At 38.4% G+C, this 13,110-nt stretch overlaps 1 protein-coding gene across 1 annotated transcript in view; it reads left to right on the forward strand.

Moving 5' to 3' along the window:
* Positions 1–3,347: 3,347 nt before the first annotated feature.
* LOC120248967 (coiled-coil domain-containing protein 66-like) overlaps positions 3,348–13,110 on the forward strand; it is a gene marked incomplete at its 3' end in the record, with an annotated part of 43,696 nt that continues 33,933 nt past the window's right edge. The window contains exons 1-3 of the mRNA XM_039257436.1: positions 3,348–3,371; positions 4,936–5,000; positions 5,627–5,652. Coding sequence (XP_039113367.1) covers positions 3,361–3,371; positions 4,936–5,000; positions 5,627–5,652 — 102 coding nt within the window. The remainder of the gene's footprint in view (positions 3,372–4,935; positions 5,001–5,626; positions 5,653–13,110) is intronic.

Genomic DNA, 13,110 nt, shown 5'->3' on the forward strand with positions numbered 1-13,110 from the left:
GCTGGGAGGGGCAAAGAGAGAGGGAGACATAGGTTCCTAAGCAGGATCCAGGCTCTGAGCTGTCAGCACAGAACCCAATGTGGGGCTCAAACTTACAAACTGTGAGACCATGACCTGAGCCAAAGTTGGGTGCTTAACTGACTCAGTCACTCAGGTGCCCTAAGTGTCTGACTCTTGATATCAGCTCAGGTCATGATCTCGCAGTTTGTGCGGTGGAGCCCACATCAGACTCTGAGTTGAGAGTGCAGAGCCTGTTTGTGATTCTCTTTCCCTCCCCTTCTGCCCCTCCCCCATTCATGCTCACTGGCTCTCTCAAAATGAATAAATAAATGTTTTTTTAAAAAATCAGTTTTTATTAAGAATATAAATTGGTCACACAAATAGTATATTTCAAGGAGAGTGCTATTAAACTGATGAACTCTAAGATGGACAGCAATATGTAAAACCACCTGAAATATGTAATCTTCTCAAGCAGAAGATGGCTTATCCATACCTGTATCAGTTGGTATTCAATGTCCATTAGATCATGGAATGAACCTCAGTATTGTGATATAGTTCTTTGCTGAAAGACTGTTCTATTGGTATTAAATTCATGGTATTAGTGAAAGCCTTGGTTGGTATCAAAAATATAATTCAGTTATCAACTTATTGACTCAGCTTCAAATTCATCTTTTTTATGTAAAATGGATCTGGGCCCTTTAAATATGTTTTCCTTTGTAGCTGATAAGATGTTAAGCTTTCTTTCTTTTTTTAAATTTTATTTAAATTTTTTTAAACATTTATTTATTTTTAATGTTTTATTTATTTCTGAGAGAGAGAGACAGCATAAGCAGGGGAGGGTCAGAGAGAGAGGGAGACACAGAATCTGAAGCAGGCTCCAGGCTCTGAGCTAGCTGCCAGCACAGAGCCCAATGTGGGGCTCGAACGCACAAACCATGAGATCATGACCTGAGCCAAAATCAGACGCTTAACAGACTGAGCCATCCAGGCGCCCTGAACATTTATTTATTTTTGAGAGACAGAGCATGAGCAGGGGAGGGTCAGAGAGAGAGGTAGACACAGAATCCAAAGGAGGCTGCAGGCTCTGAGCTGTCAGCACAGAGCCCGACATGGGGATGGAACCCGTGAACCATGAAATCATGACCTGAGCGGAAGTTGGATGCTTAACCAACTGAACCACCCAGACATCCCTAAGATTTCTTATTAGAGGGGGCTGGAGAGACACTGCAGTAGAAAAGAATCCTGTCCTTGCTTCCAGTGTATTCACTTGTTAGGCTTCTTGGTATCCAATATCTCAGTGGAAGACGCTTCTCCCAGTTTCCAGGTTCAGCACTGGCAGCTTCTCCAACATCAGGCTCATGCCACATGGCAGCATCTTCAGCAGCACTCGGCCATCAGCAGCTTCTCTGAGCAACCCCCTCAGGCAGTTTTGTAGTCCCGGGCCTCTGGTAAGATTCTGTGAACAGATTCCCCCAGTAACCTAGAGGATAGATTTCTGGCAATATTTCCCTGGCATAAACCAGGCCATGATCTCCAGTAAGGTCTGGATCTCAGTCCTGTGGGGCAATGTGGCTCTTCCTTGAGGGTTTTGTCTAAATTGCTCTTTATATCTGTTATTCCTGTATTTTTTAGAGTTCTCTTTATTTCTTATTATTTCTTATTCTCTTTATTTCTCTAGCAATCTCTCATTATGCCAGATCCTATTAACTATTATTATAATCATTATTTTTGAAATGTTTATTTATTTCATAATAAATAAACATTTTTTTTATTTATGTTTAAAAAGAGAGAGAGAGAGAGAGAGAGAGAGAGAGCCCGAGCATGCGAGTGCACAAGTAGGGGGAGGGGCAAAGAGAAAAGAGAGAGAATCCCAGACAGGCTCCAGCTGTCAGCACAGAGCCTGACAAAGTGCTTGATCTCGCATATTGTGAGATCATGACCTGAGCCAAAATCAAGAGTCAGACACTCAACTGACTGAGCCATTCAGGTGCCCCAAAGTAACATTTTAAAAGTCATAGCACTCTATCTCCCAGAAATACTCCTGTTAACATGTCGGTTTAAATCCTCTTAGCCTTTCCACCCCCATGCCTAGATAAATGTTTCTTAAAACAGAACAAAGCAAAACACGGAACAAATGTACTCTGGTTCCTGTTCATTTATTCAGTCAAGTATAGTAACAAATGTTTTTAAAGTATATCTTCCACAGACCAGATACACAAATGAACATTAAAAGATCTCTGAGTTTTCAGTGAAGATACTGATGAGAATTCAATGTGCCTCATTTCTTAACTATGTAAAAATCGTATGAGCAGAAGAAAAACCTGTGAACTTTTAGTAAACTGCATTACAATCCTCATCATGAAATAGCATTCAGTCAAATTTAATAAAGTTGTTAGCATTTTAAATTTTTTGCTGTTCTTTCATTTAACAATTATTTACTGTCTACGCTGTACCTATGGAGGTATATGAGATACCAACTGCCTGCCCCTCGGAAGCTCACTCTGACACAGTATCTTAAACGCATTAGTACCCTGATCAAAAGGGCAGGGACTGGGGGCTCCAGAAAATGGGTTTCCTGATTTACCCACTAGTGGATTCCAGAGGAAGTTCTTGGAGGAAGAACACTTACATTTAGATTTTCAAGAACAAACAGCAGTTAGACTCATAAAACACTAGTTCAAAACACGGGCTCCGGGGTTAAATTGTTTGATTAACCTCTATGCAACTCAGAGATAATGTTGTAAAGCTCATATAATAGACTTAAAGCGCTTAGTTCCCAGTCTGGCACAAAAGAGCTGCATTTATTGAGTACTTGTGATTGCTGCAATTCAGAGTTACAATGCATTAGGCTTCCTGCGGAGATCCGAGCCAGAAACGGGACAAACCCTGTACCGGATCTACGAGTCTCTCCCCAGCACCCTGCTCCACATTTATTTTTTCCCCAAATAAGTCTTTCTTACAAATATAAAATATTGCAAATATTCACTTCCTAAAACAGCTTATACTTTTTGTTTTTCCATATTTTTTGCCACCTCCAGCTGAACCGAGGCACTTCTCTGTGGACTTCGAGTGAACTCGGGGCAAAGCGCCGGGGGTGGTGTGTCTACAACTACGACGAACGAAGAACCCCGGTACCCAAAGGCGAGGGCGGAGGGCCTGGGGCCAGGATAACCCGGCGGATCTCCGCGTCTGCCTTGCCCCTACTGAGAGCCACCCGCCAGCACGACTAATTCTGATTGGTCTGTTGTCCCAGCTCGCCGGCATCACCGGATCCAATTGGCGTAGCGCTTGTTGAGTGGCGTAGGCAACCGGCACACACAGGTGACTTGAGCGGCGGTGGAGAGAGCTAGAGCTCAGGCCATGAACTTAGGGTAAGCCGGGGCAACAAGGGTGGTCTGCAGCAGAGAGAGGGTGAGGCGAGGTTGGTCCTTGGAATCCTTCGTGGAACATCTTCCGCGCCACCTCAAAAGGCATTGCCCGGCTGCCTGAGGCGGAGAGGGGACGAGAGGCCCGGTAGGCGTTTGCCGCCCATGCCGCGGCCGCGTTTGCACATCCTTTCTCGCAGTAGATCTGTCAGGACCTCCTTTCCGCCCTCTCATTGACCTCATGGTGGTGAAGGAGGAAAGGCGATAAGCGGTGAGGGCAGATGGGAGAGATAAAGCTTAGCGGCTTGCCGGGGAGAAATCCTGGCCCAGGCCTCTGTCTTTGGCGTCTCTGCGGGTAGTCGGAGCGCCCTGGGGGGTTTAACGCCGGCCGGGAATGCGGAGAACCGAGTCTTGAGCCGTCATTAAGTTTGTTGAGTAGAAAGGACTGTTGCGGGGAAGTGATAGGAAGTTAATGTTCTAAGAAGATGAAAAGTTACCAAACTCAGACTACTGCACGTCATTTAGCAAATGAATTTTGTACTCTAGAACTTGTGGAGAGAAAAAATAAGACCGGCTGCCCCTGAAGGAGCTTACAGTGCAGTAATACTGAACAGACGTTCTTTTCGGTTTCATTCTTTTGTTTGTTGAGTTGCACGAACGTGCACACATGGAGTATTCTAACTCTGCAACAGGGAAACTTTTAAAACCCATTTCCCCCCAGTATTTTAATAAGTATTTTGATTTCCTCTACTTACCAACACTGCGGTTTCGTGTTTCCGTTGAGACTTTTTTTTTTCAACCTTTGTTTTCCTTGGCTAGTCCTCTGGATTTAATTTTGTCTCTTGGACATCACTTTTGTCTTAGTTGATGTTTATTGACATACACCTGTTCTTAGGAAACAGTGAATTGTGGACTATTTTTGTTTTCAGTGGAATTTTTATTAAGACCTTGACTTGTACAAGTTACCATGGTAGTGTCTACTGTTAACTTCGTGCTTTTGCATAGGACATGCGCAAATAAATTATAACCAAAAAAAAATTATAACAGCCAAAGTTTATTACAGATTTATTGTTGTGATAGTAACAAAGTGTCACTATGCTCAAATAGTTAATAACCGTGGTGGCAGTGTTATCGGTCACTTTCAAATTAACAATGTAGCACATGCCATAGAATGTATTAGTCATGAGATCATTATGAAACAAATAGATCTATGTTTTGCTCCTTTAACTTAGGTGGAGAGTTTTGGTAACAGCAATTTTTCCAGTCTAGATTTGTAAGAGTTAAATAATGGTATGATAATTGAATTTATTCCTTACCAGTAAGAATATGAAGTTTCATGTTAAAGATAACAAATTTTTTTATTATTGGAAAGTTTCAGGAATTTTCTCCCTGAGTGTTTAGTTTTATCTTGGATTGAAAAATGCTTTTAATTAAAAAGTGGCTTTAATATTTACAGAATTCTTGTATAAGTTGGAAAGAAAGTATAGTCAACATTCAAATAAGCATTTCATTTCTGTTTAAAACTTTGCTGTTTCTTAAAAATGTCAAACAACTTTCTTTTATTTTGCAGAGATGGTTTAAAGCTTGAAACTGAATTACTGGATGGAAAAACCAAGTTAATATTGTCTCCATATGGTATGCTATGTTACCAGAAACCTAAAATGTTCTACCTAAAACCTATATGAGTTTATTATTCTTTTCATACTTTATGCTTGTAATAGAGTAATATTTAAATGATACTTTGCAAAAGCTGTTTTCACTTTTTCAGATTTATTTTTAGCCAAGTAAAGTCAGATTACATCACTCCTTACCACTGTCAGTATTTATTCATAAAACTTAATGTCCCAGTATATTTCATGTTTAATATGTTGCCTAATGAATAATCTAGGTGAAATTTATGTAATTATGTAATTATGTGTATGTAAAGAATGTATTAAATTTGTAGTAGGACCACAGTTGCTAAAATCATTTTTAGTATTAGTTTTAAAACTCAGTAAACTTTGGTTCTCCTCTCATTCACATTATTATAATTTTTTTTTTCTGATATGTTTATAATTTTATCTCGGAAAATAATAGAAATGAAACAGAAATTCTTGAACTCTGTAAAGTTAGAACACTCAAACAGGGCCTAAAGTTAATGTTTTTGGGGTTAATATTTCTATTAAATACCTTCTTAAAACAATGCTAATTAAAATTTCCTTTTGTGACTGCCTTAGTGTGTTTTTGTTTGACAGCTCAGTAATTATTTTTTTCTTTTGTAGAATGTAAATCAAAAAATTCTGTGAAGGTAAGCCAAATGACTTGACCTATTTTTGAATGTACAGTGTGGTTTTCTTTATAGTGGTTTGAAAAGAATTATTACAGTGGGTTTGGGATAATGATGAGGAGTTACCGTTCTCTTGCTTTCAGGCTGGTCCTTTCACAGAAATGGGATCGTAATTTTTTGGTTTAAAATGCTGTATAGAACATTTTTCTCTAGATCAGTGCTGCTCAGTAAATCTTTTTGTGATGATGGAAATGTTCTAAGATCATTGTTTTCTAACATGATAGTCAGCTACTAGTCATATGTGCTTATTGAGGACTTAAAATGTGGCTAGTATGACTAAGGAGGTGAGTTTTTAATTTAAATAAAATTAAACTAAAAAAACTAAGTTTTTAATGCAAATTTAGTAGTTACTACTCTGGACAGTGCAGTTCCTGAGACCTTTAAAAATATATATTTGTTAAAATTAGAATGAAAATATTTTTCTTTTCATACTCAGATTTCATTTTCCCTCATCAAAGCAGTGTATTTGATTCACAAACTGTTACATGCACTTTGCTTTCTCCTTTAAGAGATCATACTTGAGCTTAATGATAATTTTCCTTTTAAAATTTTATCAGAAACCCCGAGTGCCTTTTTCTACAAAATACATTACCACTTTAACAATTTTTGATATCATACTTTTGTACCCTATATCTTTTTCCATGTTTAGATTAATATCAGCAGAAATTTCAACTCTCCTCTTCCATAATTCACTGTAGCCCTCTTTTTTCCTTTATCTTTGCAGCATCTTAAAGTCTTTGTGTTTCTGTGAACTGAGCTTAATTTGGATGATGTGGCACTTTTCAACTTCGAGCTCTTAATGGCTTTGCTCTTTTTTACAGGTTTAATCAAGGTGATGTTCCTTGAGTACCCAGCATAATAATCACTTCATAAATGGGTGATGATAACCAATAATTCCACATGTTAGCTGTAAAAATTATTTTTCTCTAAATATGGCATATACCTGTATACCTTACGTGCTTTTTAAATCACAGAATACAAATTGTATATATTTTTCCTGGTCCTGTTCTACTAAAATATTGCAACTAATTATTTTATTTTAGTCACATTAACAACTACAGCACCCCCTTTATAGCTCTTAGATAAAAAGCTACTTGTAATAGTTGATTTCATCTTCCATCTTCTTTGCCCTCTATTTTCTTTCACCTGTTTCTTCTTCCATCAGTGTCCTTAATGGATTTGCTTCAGTCACTACATTTTGTGAAGACATTTCATTGTCTTTTTAACCAGCCTGGAACAAATGGGGCTCTCCTTTCATGCCTATAATAAAATTACTAGTCTTGGACTTTTGATAGAATCATTACAAGATTCTATTAGCAGTCTAGAAATATTTTATTCTAGGATTCCTTTTTCCAGAGTAACTGTGTCTCAGCAGTGTTGATCTTAAATTATTTACTGTCTTAGAGCAAATTGTTTGGTTTTATTCTTGCTTTTGGAACTTCAAAATACTGATGATGGTGACTATATGAGGTGATGGATATGTTAATTTATTGATTTTGGTGACTTTCACAGCGTATGTATAAATCAAGTTGTACACCCTAAATATATACAATTTTTAATTGTCAATTTTACTTTAATAAAGCTGAGGAAAAAATACTGATGAATCCTAAGCCCTTCTAGACTGATTTTATTTCAAGGAGCTTCTCTTCCCTTGAAATAAAGGGTTGCTGAGATCTTCCTCATTCCTTGCTCCTCACAGAAGATAAAAAACAAAAACAGTATTACTTGTCTTTTTTTTTTTTTTTTTTGCTTAAATCTGTTTTTAATTTCCCAAATCTCATTTCTGCAGCTTTATGTTGGATTCTCTTTTCCATTAGTTATTCATGAATTCTCTCTTCATAGTGTTTTTCTTCTGCTGGGAGAAGCTTCTGAGTGACTACAACACCTACCTACAGTTCTGGTTTTCCCTTTCCTCATAGGTTGAACTGTCATGGTCATAGTATGCTCTTTAAACACAGTTGTATGAAGTCTCTTATCTCATCATCATTAAGTTTAACACATGTGTGGTCAGAGTACTATTTTAATTTTTCAAAATCCCTACAGCATTTAAAAATTTTTTTGTTTTTAATGTGTATTTTTGAGAGAGAGAGAGAGCTGGGAGGGGCAGAGAAAGAGGGAAACACAGAATCTGAAGCAGACTCCAGGCTCTGAGCTGCCAGCACAGAGTCCAGTGCAGGGCTTGAACTCACAAACTGAACTCATGACCTGAACCGAAGTTGGATGCTCAGTCGACTGAACCACCCAGGTGCCCCTGCATTTTTAAAAATCTTTGGTAAGGAATATGAAGTAAAGACGGTTACCAGTTTAATTTCTTAAGCTTTTAGGAAGAGAAATGAAAGAAATATTAATGATTCGGTGTCATGAGTAATTTATAAATTCTAAACTCTTATACTTTGGGTGCCTGGGTATCTCAGTTGGTTAAGTGTCTGACTCTTGATTTTGGCTCAGGTCATGAGCTCATGATTCATGGGTTTGAGCCCTGTGTTGGGCTCTGCACTGACAGTGTGGAGCCTACTTAGGAATCTCTTTCTCTCCCTCTTTCTCTGCCCCTCCCCCACTCTCTCTCAAAATAAATACACTTTTACACTTTTAAAATTGTCACTTGGGGGCCTAGGTGGCTTGGTTAAATGTCCGACTTTGGCTCAGGTCATGATCTTGAGGTTTGTGAGTTTGAGCCCCACGTCAGGCTCTGTCTGAGAGCTCAGAGCCTAGAGCCTGCTTCAGATTCTGTGTGTCTCTCTCTCTGCTCCTACCCTACTCATACTCTGTCTCTCTCTCTCTCAAAAATAAACATTAAAAGAAATTGTCACAAGAATTAATTGAAATATAAAACATTGAAAATTTTTTTCATGGGTATTTTTACATGTGAGAAGCAGAATAGTGATATGCTAAAGGATATCACAGTATTAGTGTTAAGTAGCACATTTTATATTTTAAAATGTTAACTTTTCTGTGATTCTTTCTAGCTTTGGCATCCTGGCCCCATATAAATAGTAAAGTCAGCCAGTATTAAACAAATTCATTGGACATTGTTTATATTATGAAAAGTATTGATAGAATTAAAACTAGTTTAAAAGCAAATTGGCTATGTAAAAAATTTTGACATGAAGACTTGATATATTTTGATCTATTAAAATTCATCTAGTCTAGTAAACACTTGGAATTTGGTCTAGATTTGTTTTTCTTATTAAGTAACTTGAACATAATTGAATATTTGGTAGTTCATGATCTTTCGCTGCTTGCATTCACTGGGTTTTTGTTTGTTTGTTTGTTTTTTCCCTCCCCTGGCATTTAGCTACAAAAAGCAATCAGAATTGAGCTGAATATATATTGACCTCATGCCAGGTCATTGCTTCCCCCCCTCCCATTTTATTAAATATTTTTAGAAGATTTTTTGGTCTATTTTTTCTTTTTAAGTGAAATTTTACAGGATAATTCTATTTAAATTAGATCATTACTCAGTAGGTTTTTATTTAACAAGGATTTACTGAAGATGTAAAGTTCTAGTAGAGGGCCATTCTTGACTTTATTGCTTCTGTGACTGAGAGGAAAAAAATGAGCAAAGCCTGGTCTTTGTTTTTTGGAAGTGGGTGGGTGGGGGGTCAGGTAAATAACTATATAATACAAGTAGAATATTATATGTACTGTAGTAGGATAATGTAAACTACAGTAGGGTTATAAAAGGCAAACAACGCTGTAGAGAGCAGTGCTTTGTGGTTTGAAGAGACCAGGGAATGCTTCATAAAGGAGGTGACATTTTAATTAGAACGTAAAAGATAAGGCAGATATTTATAGGTAAAGAGGTAGGGGAGTGCATTCTGAGCTCAGAAAGTACTGGGCAAAATTCCAAGATAGAAGGTATAATTTGCATTTGAGGCATAGTGTGTATCTCAGGGAAGTGTAGATCATAATGCTAAGAGGAGAGTTCAGTCCTAAAGAGTTTAAGTTGGAGAGAGGGAGGGAGAGAATCCCAAGCAGGCTTTGTGCCATCAGTACAGAGTCCGATGTGGGGCTTGAACTCATGAACTGAGATCGTGACCTAGCTGTAATCGGGAGTCAGATGCTTAACTGACTGAGTCACCCAGGTACCCCTTAAACAGTTCAAATGTATACTTAAAGAATTTGAACTTCCTTGATTTGTATATAAGGAGCATTGAAGAATTTTTGAAAAGTAGAGTAGGTACAATATAATTTGTGTTGTAGAATAGGGCTTCGGGCAGCCCTATGAAGGACAGATTGTAACGGGGAGACCACAGTTATGGGCTAAGTATAGTCCAGGGAGAGTCTTAAAAGTTCTTGAACATGGGTGGTGGTTAGTGAAATGGAAAGAAGGAGACAGAAATGACTTTCAAAATATGCTAATGGCATGCATTGCCCTTAATAGTTTGGATGAGCAACTGATTAGAGAAGCAAGATGCTCAACTGTTAGTGACCAAGAGAAAGGCCCCTATGAGTCAAAGAAGGGTGAGGTAGTAGGAGCTGTAGTTGGAGACTGAGGTGGGAGGGCTCAGCTGTGTAAGCTACATGCATTCTGCTGATAATTTGCTTAATCCACAGAGTGGTTTTCAAAAACTGGAATGAGTTGCCAGTATCTAAATGTTGGAGAATTTAATGTAAAATCTGGCTTTTTTGGTTCTCTTGAAATATTGGATGATCTAGCAAGTAGACTCAGATTCCTGTTTGGCAGTGTGGGCTGGTTCTGATGGTGATTGCCTCCTTTAGGTGGAAAAATGCTTGTCATCTCATCTCAGTTCCTACCCAGCCTAATTTACACACAGTATGTATTTGAGTTTGCCATCTCTCATTTAGAGAATTAGTTACATTAAAATAGCCACAGGGGTGAGAGGGTAAAAGATATTTTATGTTGTGGTATTGGTATTATCACAAGCCTAAAACCAGGAACAAATAGGATTTGGATGAGGTGAAGAGGATGACAGACAGATCTTGTGGCTGATACTGCAGGTATATCTTGAAAAGTCAGGTGAAATAGGAATGGCTAATTGGTCCAAATGTGGTTATATATTCTATAACTTACTGAAAGACCAGGAGAGTTGGGATATGATAAGCCAGGTAAAAGTCGTGGGGAGTCTACCCTACTCTTTGACAGCAAGTATCTTCTTCATCTTTACACCTCCAGTACTCTTCTGTATTGGTGAGCACATAAAAAGCAACAATTAATAGTGACTGAATGACTGTTGAATTAATTAAGGTTAATTGGGTTTGCTGAAATGTATAGTGAATTAAATGGAGGAAAGATATGAGATAGGCAGGCTGTAATCTAGTAGAGTGGTAATGAAAACCTGAGTTTAGGCTTATCATCATGTAAGTGATAAGAAAAAGGTTTAAAAGGAAGAAATGACCAACACTTGCTCATAAACCAAAGAAGACCATGAATGAGGATAAAGTTAAAGATGACACCATGCCTACTGGTTTGAGAAATTAGAACAACAGTGCCACAGAAATAGGATATTTTGGAAAAGGGAATAAATATGGAGGAGAGAATTCAGTCTTTACAGCGTAGTTGAGGATAGTCAACAAAAAATTCAGTCAGTACTTACTTTGTTCCACTCATTGTTCTGTATTGGAGCTATACAGTAGAAAAAGTATTAAAAATCTACCCTAGCGAGTTTACATTAGAAACTAGTTGAATAGAGGTCCATAGGTGGCTCAGTTGGTTAAGTGTCGACTTCAGCTCAGGTCATAATCTCACAGTTTGTGGGATCGAGCACTGTCAAGCTCTGTGTTGACAGTGTGGAACCTGGAGCTTGCTTCTAGCTCTGTCTTTCTGTCTCTCTCTGCCTCTCTCCCATTTATGCTCTGTCTCTCAAAGAAATGAATGTTAAATAAAAGAAAAAGGAATTGAATGGGTATAGAGTAAGCAAAATATACAACGTCACAAGATGAAAAGTGCTATAGAGAAAAAGAGAAAGGGAAGAGGCACAGTCACTTCAGGAGCACAGCAGTCTTTGGAAAAGGGAGTGCTAGGTAGGTGAGGCTGTGAGGGAGAACAGGAAACCTGCAAATTTAAATAGGGTGATCAGAGAAGAAAGACCTCATTGAGCCAGTGATGGTGGAGCAAAGATTTGAAGGAGGTGAGTACGTGAACCATGAGGGAAGAATGTCCCAGGTAGAGGGATTGACTAATGCTAAGGCCTGAAACTGGAGAGTCTTATTCAAAGAGTAAGAAGCCCATGTGTCTGGAGGCTAAGATAAAATGAGATCAGATAAGGAAATAAATTTGAAGGGTGCATAGATCTTTAGGTCTTTTTTGGTCGAAGTAGGAAGTTCAGGTTTTTTTCCTAAGTTAGGAAGCCCTTAGAAGCTTTTGAAGAAAGTGACATGATGTAACTTCCCCTTTTAAGGTACTCAGTGGCTGCTGTGCTAACAGATTGGGAAGCGAAGGCAGAAGCAGGAAAAGCAGGCTTTTCAGTAATTTCAGTAATAATTTCAGTAGGCAAGAGCATTATAATGGCTTGAATTAGAGGGTAATAGAAATGTTCAGGAGTGGTCACATTCAAGATATATTTTGAAGATGGAGCAAAACAAGGTTTAATGACCAGTGTGGCATATGAGAGAAGAGTCAAGGATAATTCCAAAATTTTTGACATGGGTAGTTTCCTCTGAAAGTAGGAAGCTTTTTAGGGGCATGTGGGAGATCAAGAGTTTGATTTGGGGCATGCTGAGGCTTTGTGTGTATGTGTGCATGTGTGATTAGAGACAGTTTTATTTGATCCTGTTCAATCTGTATGTGCACATACATATACACAATTCATAGCTGACTTTGCAGGAATGTATATATTTCAGTGACAAACATTAGAATGTTTGGAAGTTATCTGCATAATGTACTTTTGTCACTGTGAATTCCTTTCAGAGGTTATATGGGGCATGCTGAGTTTTAAATGGCTATTAGAAACCCAGTGGAAGCGTTTGGACAGGCAGATGGAACCTTAAGTTAGGGAAGAGGTCTATCCTGGAGACCTTTGGGAGTCATCAGCATATGGATAATATTTAAAGCCACAAGGGTAAATGAAATTACTAAATGAATGAGGTAACTTAGAGAGGAGATCCTGGGACTGAGCAACTTTAAGAGGTCTGGGGGAAATAAAAAGCAAGAGGAACCAGGATTGCGGAGTCCTGGAAGTGAAGTAGAGAAAGTGATTCAAAATAGAAGGAGTAGGAGCCCCTGGGTGGCTCAGTCGGTTGAGCATCCAACTTCAGCTCATGATCTCACGGTTTGTGAATTGGATCACCAAGTCAGGCTCTGTGCTGACAACTCAAAGACTGGAGCCTGCTTTGGATTCTGTGTCTCCTTCTCTCTCTCTCTGCCCCTCCCCTACTCGTGCTGTCTCTCTCAAAAATAAACATTAAAAAAATTTTTTTTAAGTGTTCAAAGTAGAAGGAATACTCAACTGTGTCACA

This window comes from Hyaena hyaena, unplaced genomic scaffold (genome assembly GCF_003009895.1).
Source record: "Hyaena hyaena isolate Hyena2069 unplaced genomic scaffold, ASM300989v1 scaffold_618, whole genome shotgun sequence".
Lineage (NCBI taxonomy): Eukaryota > Metazoa > Chordata > Mammalia > Carnivora > Hyaenidae > Hyaena > Hyaena hyaena.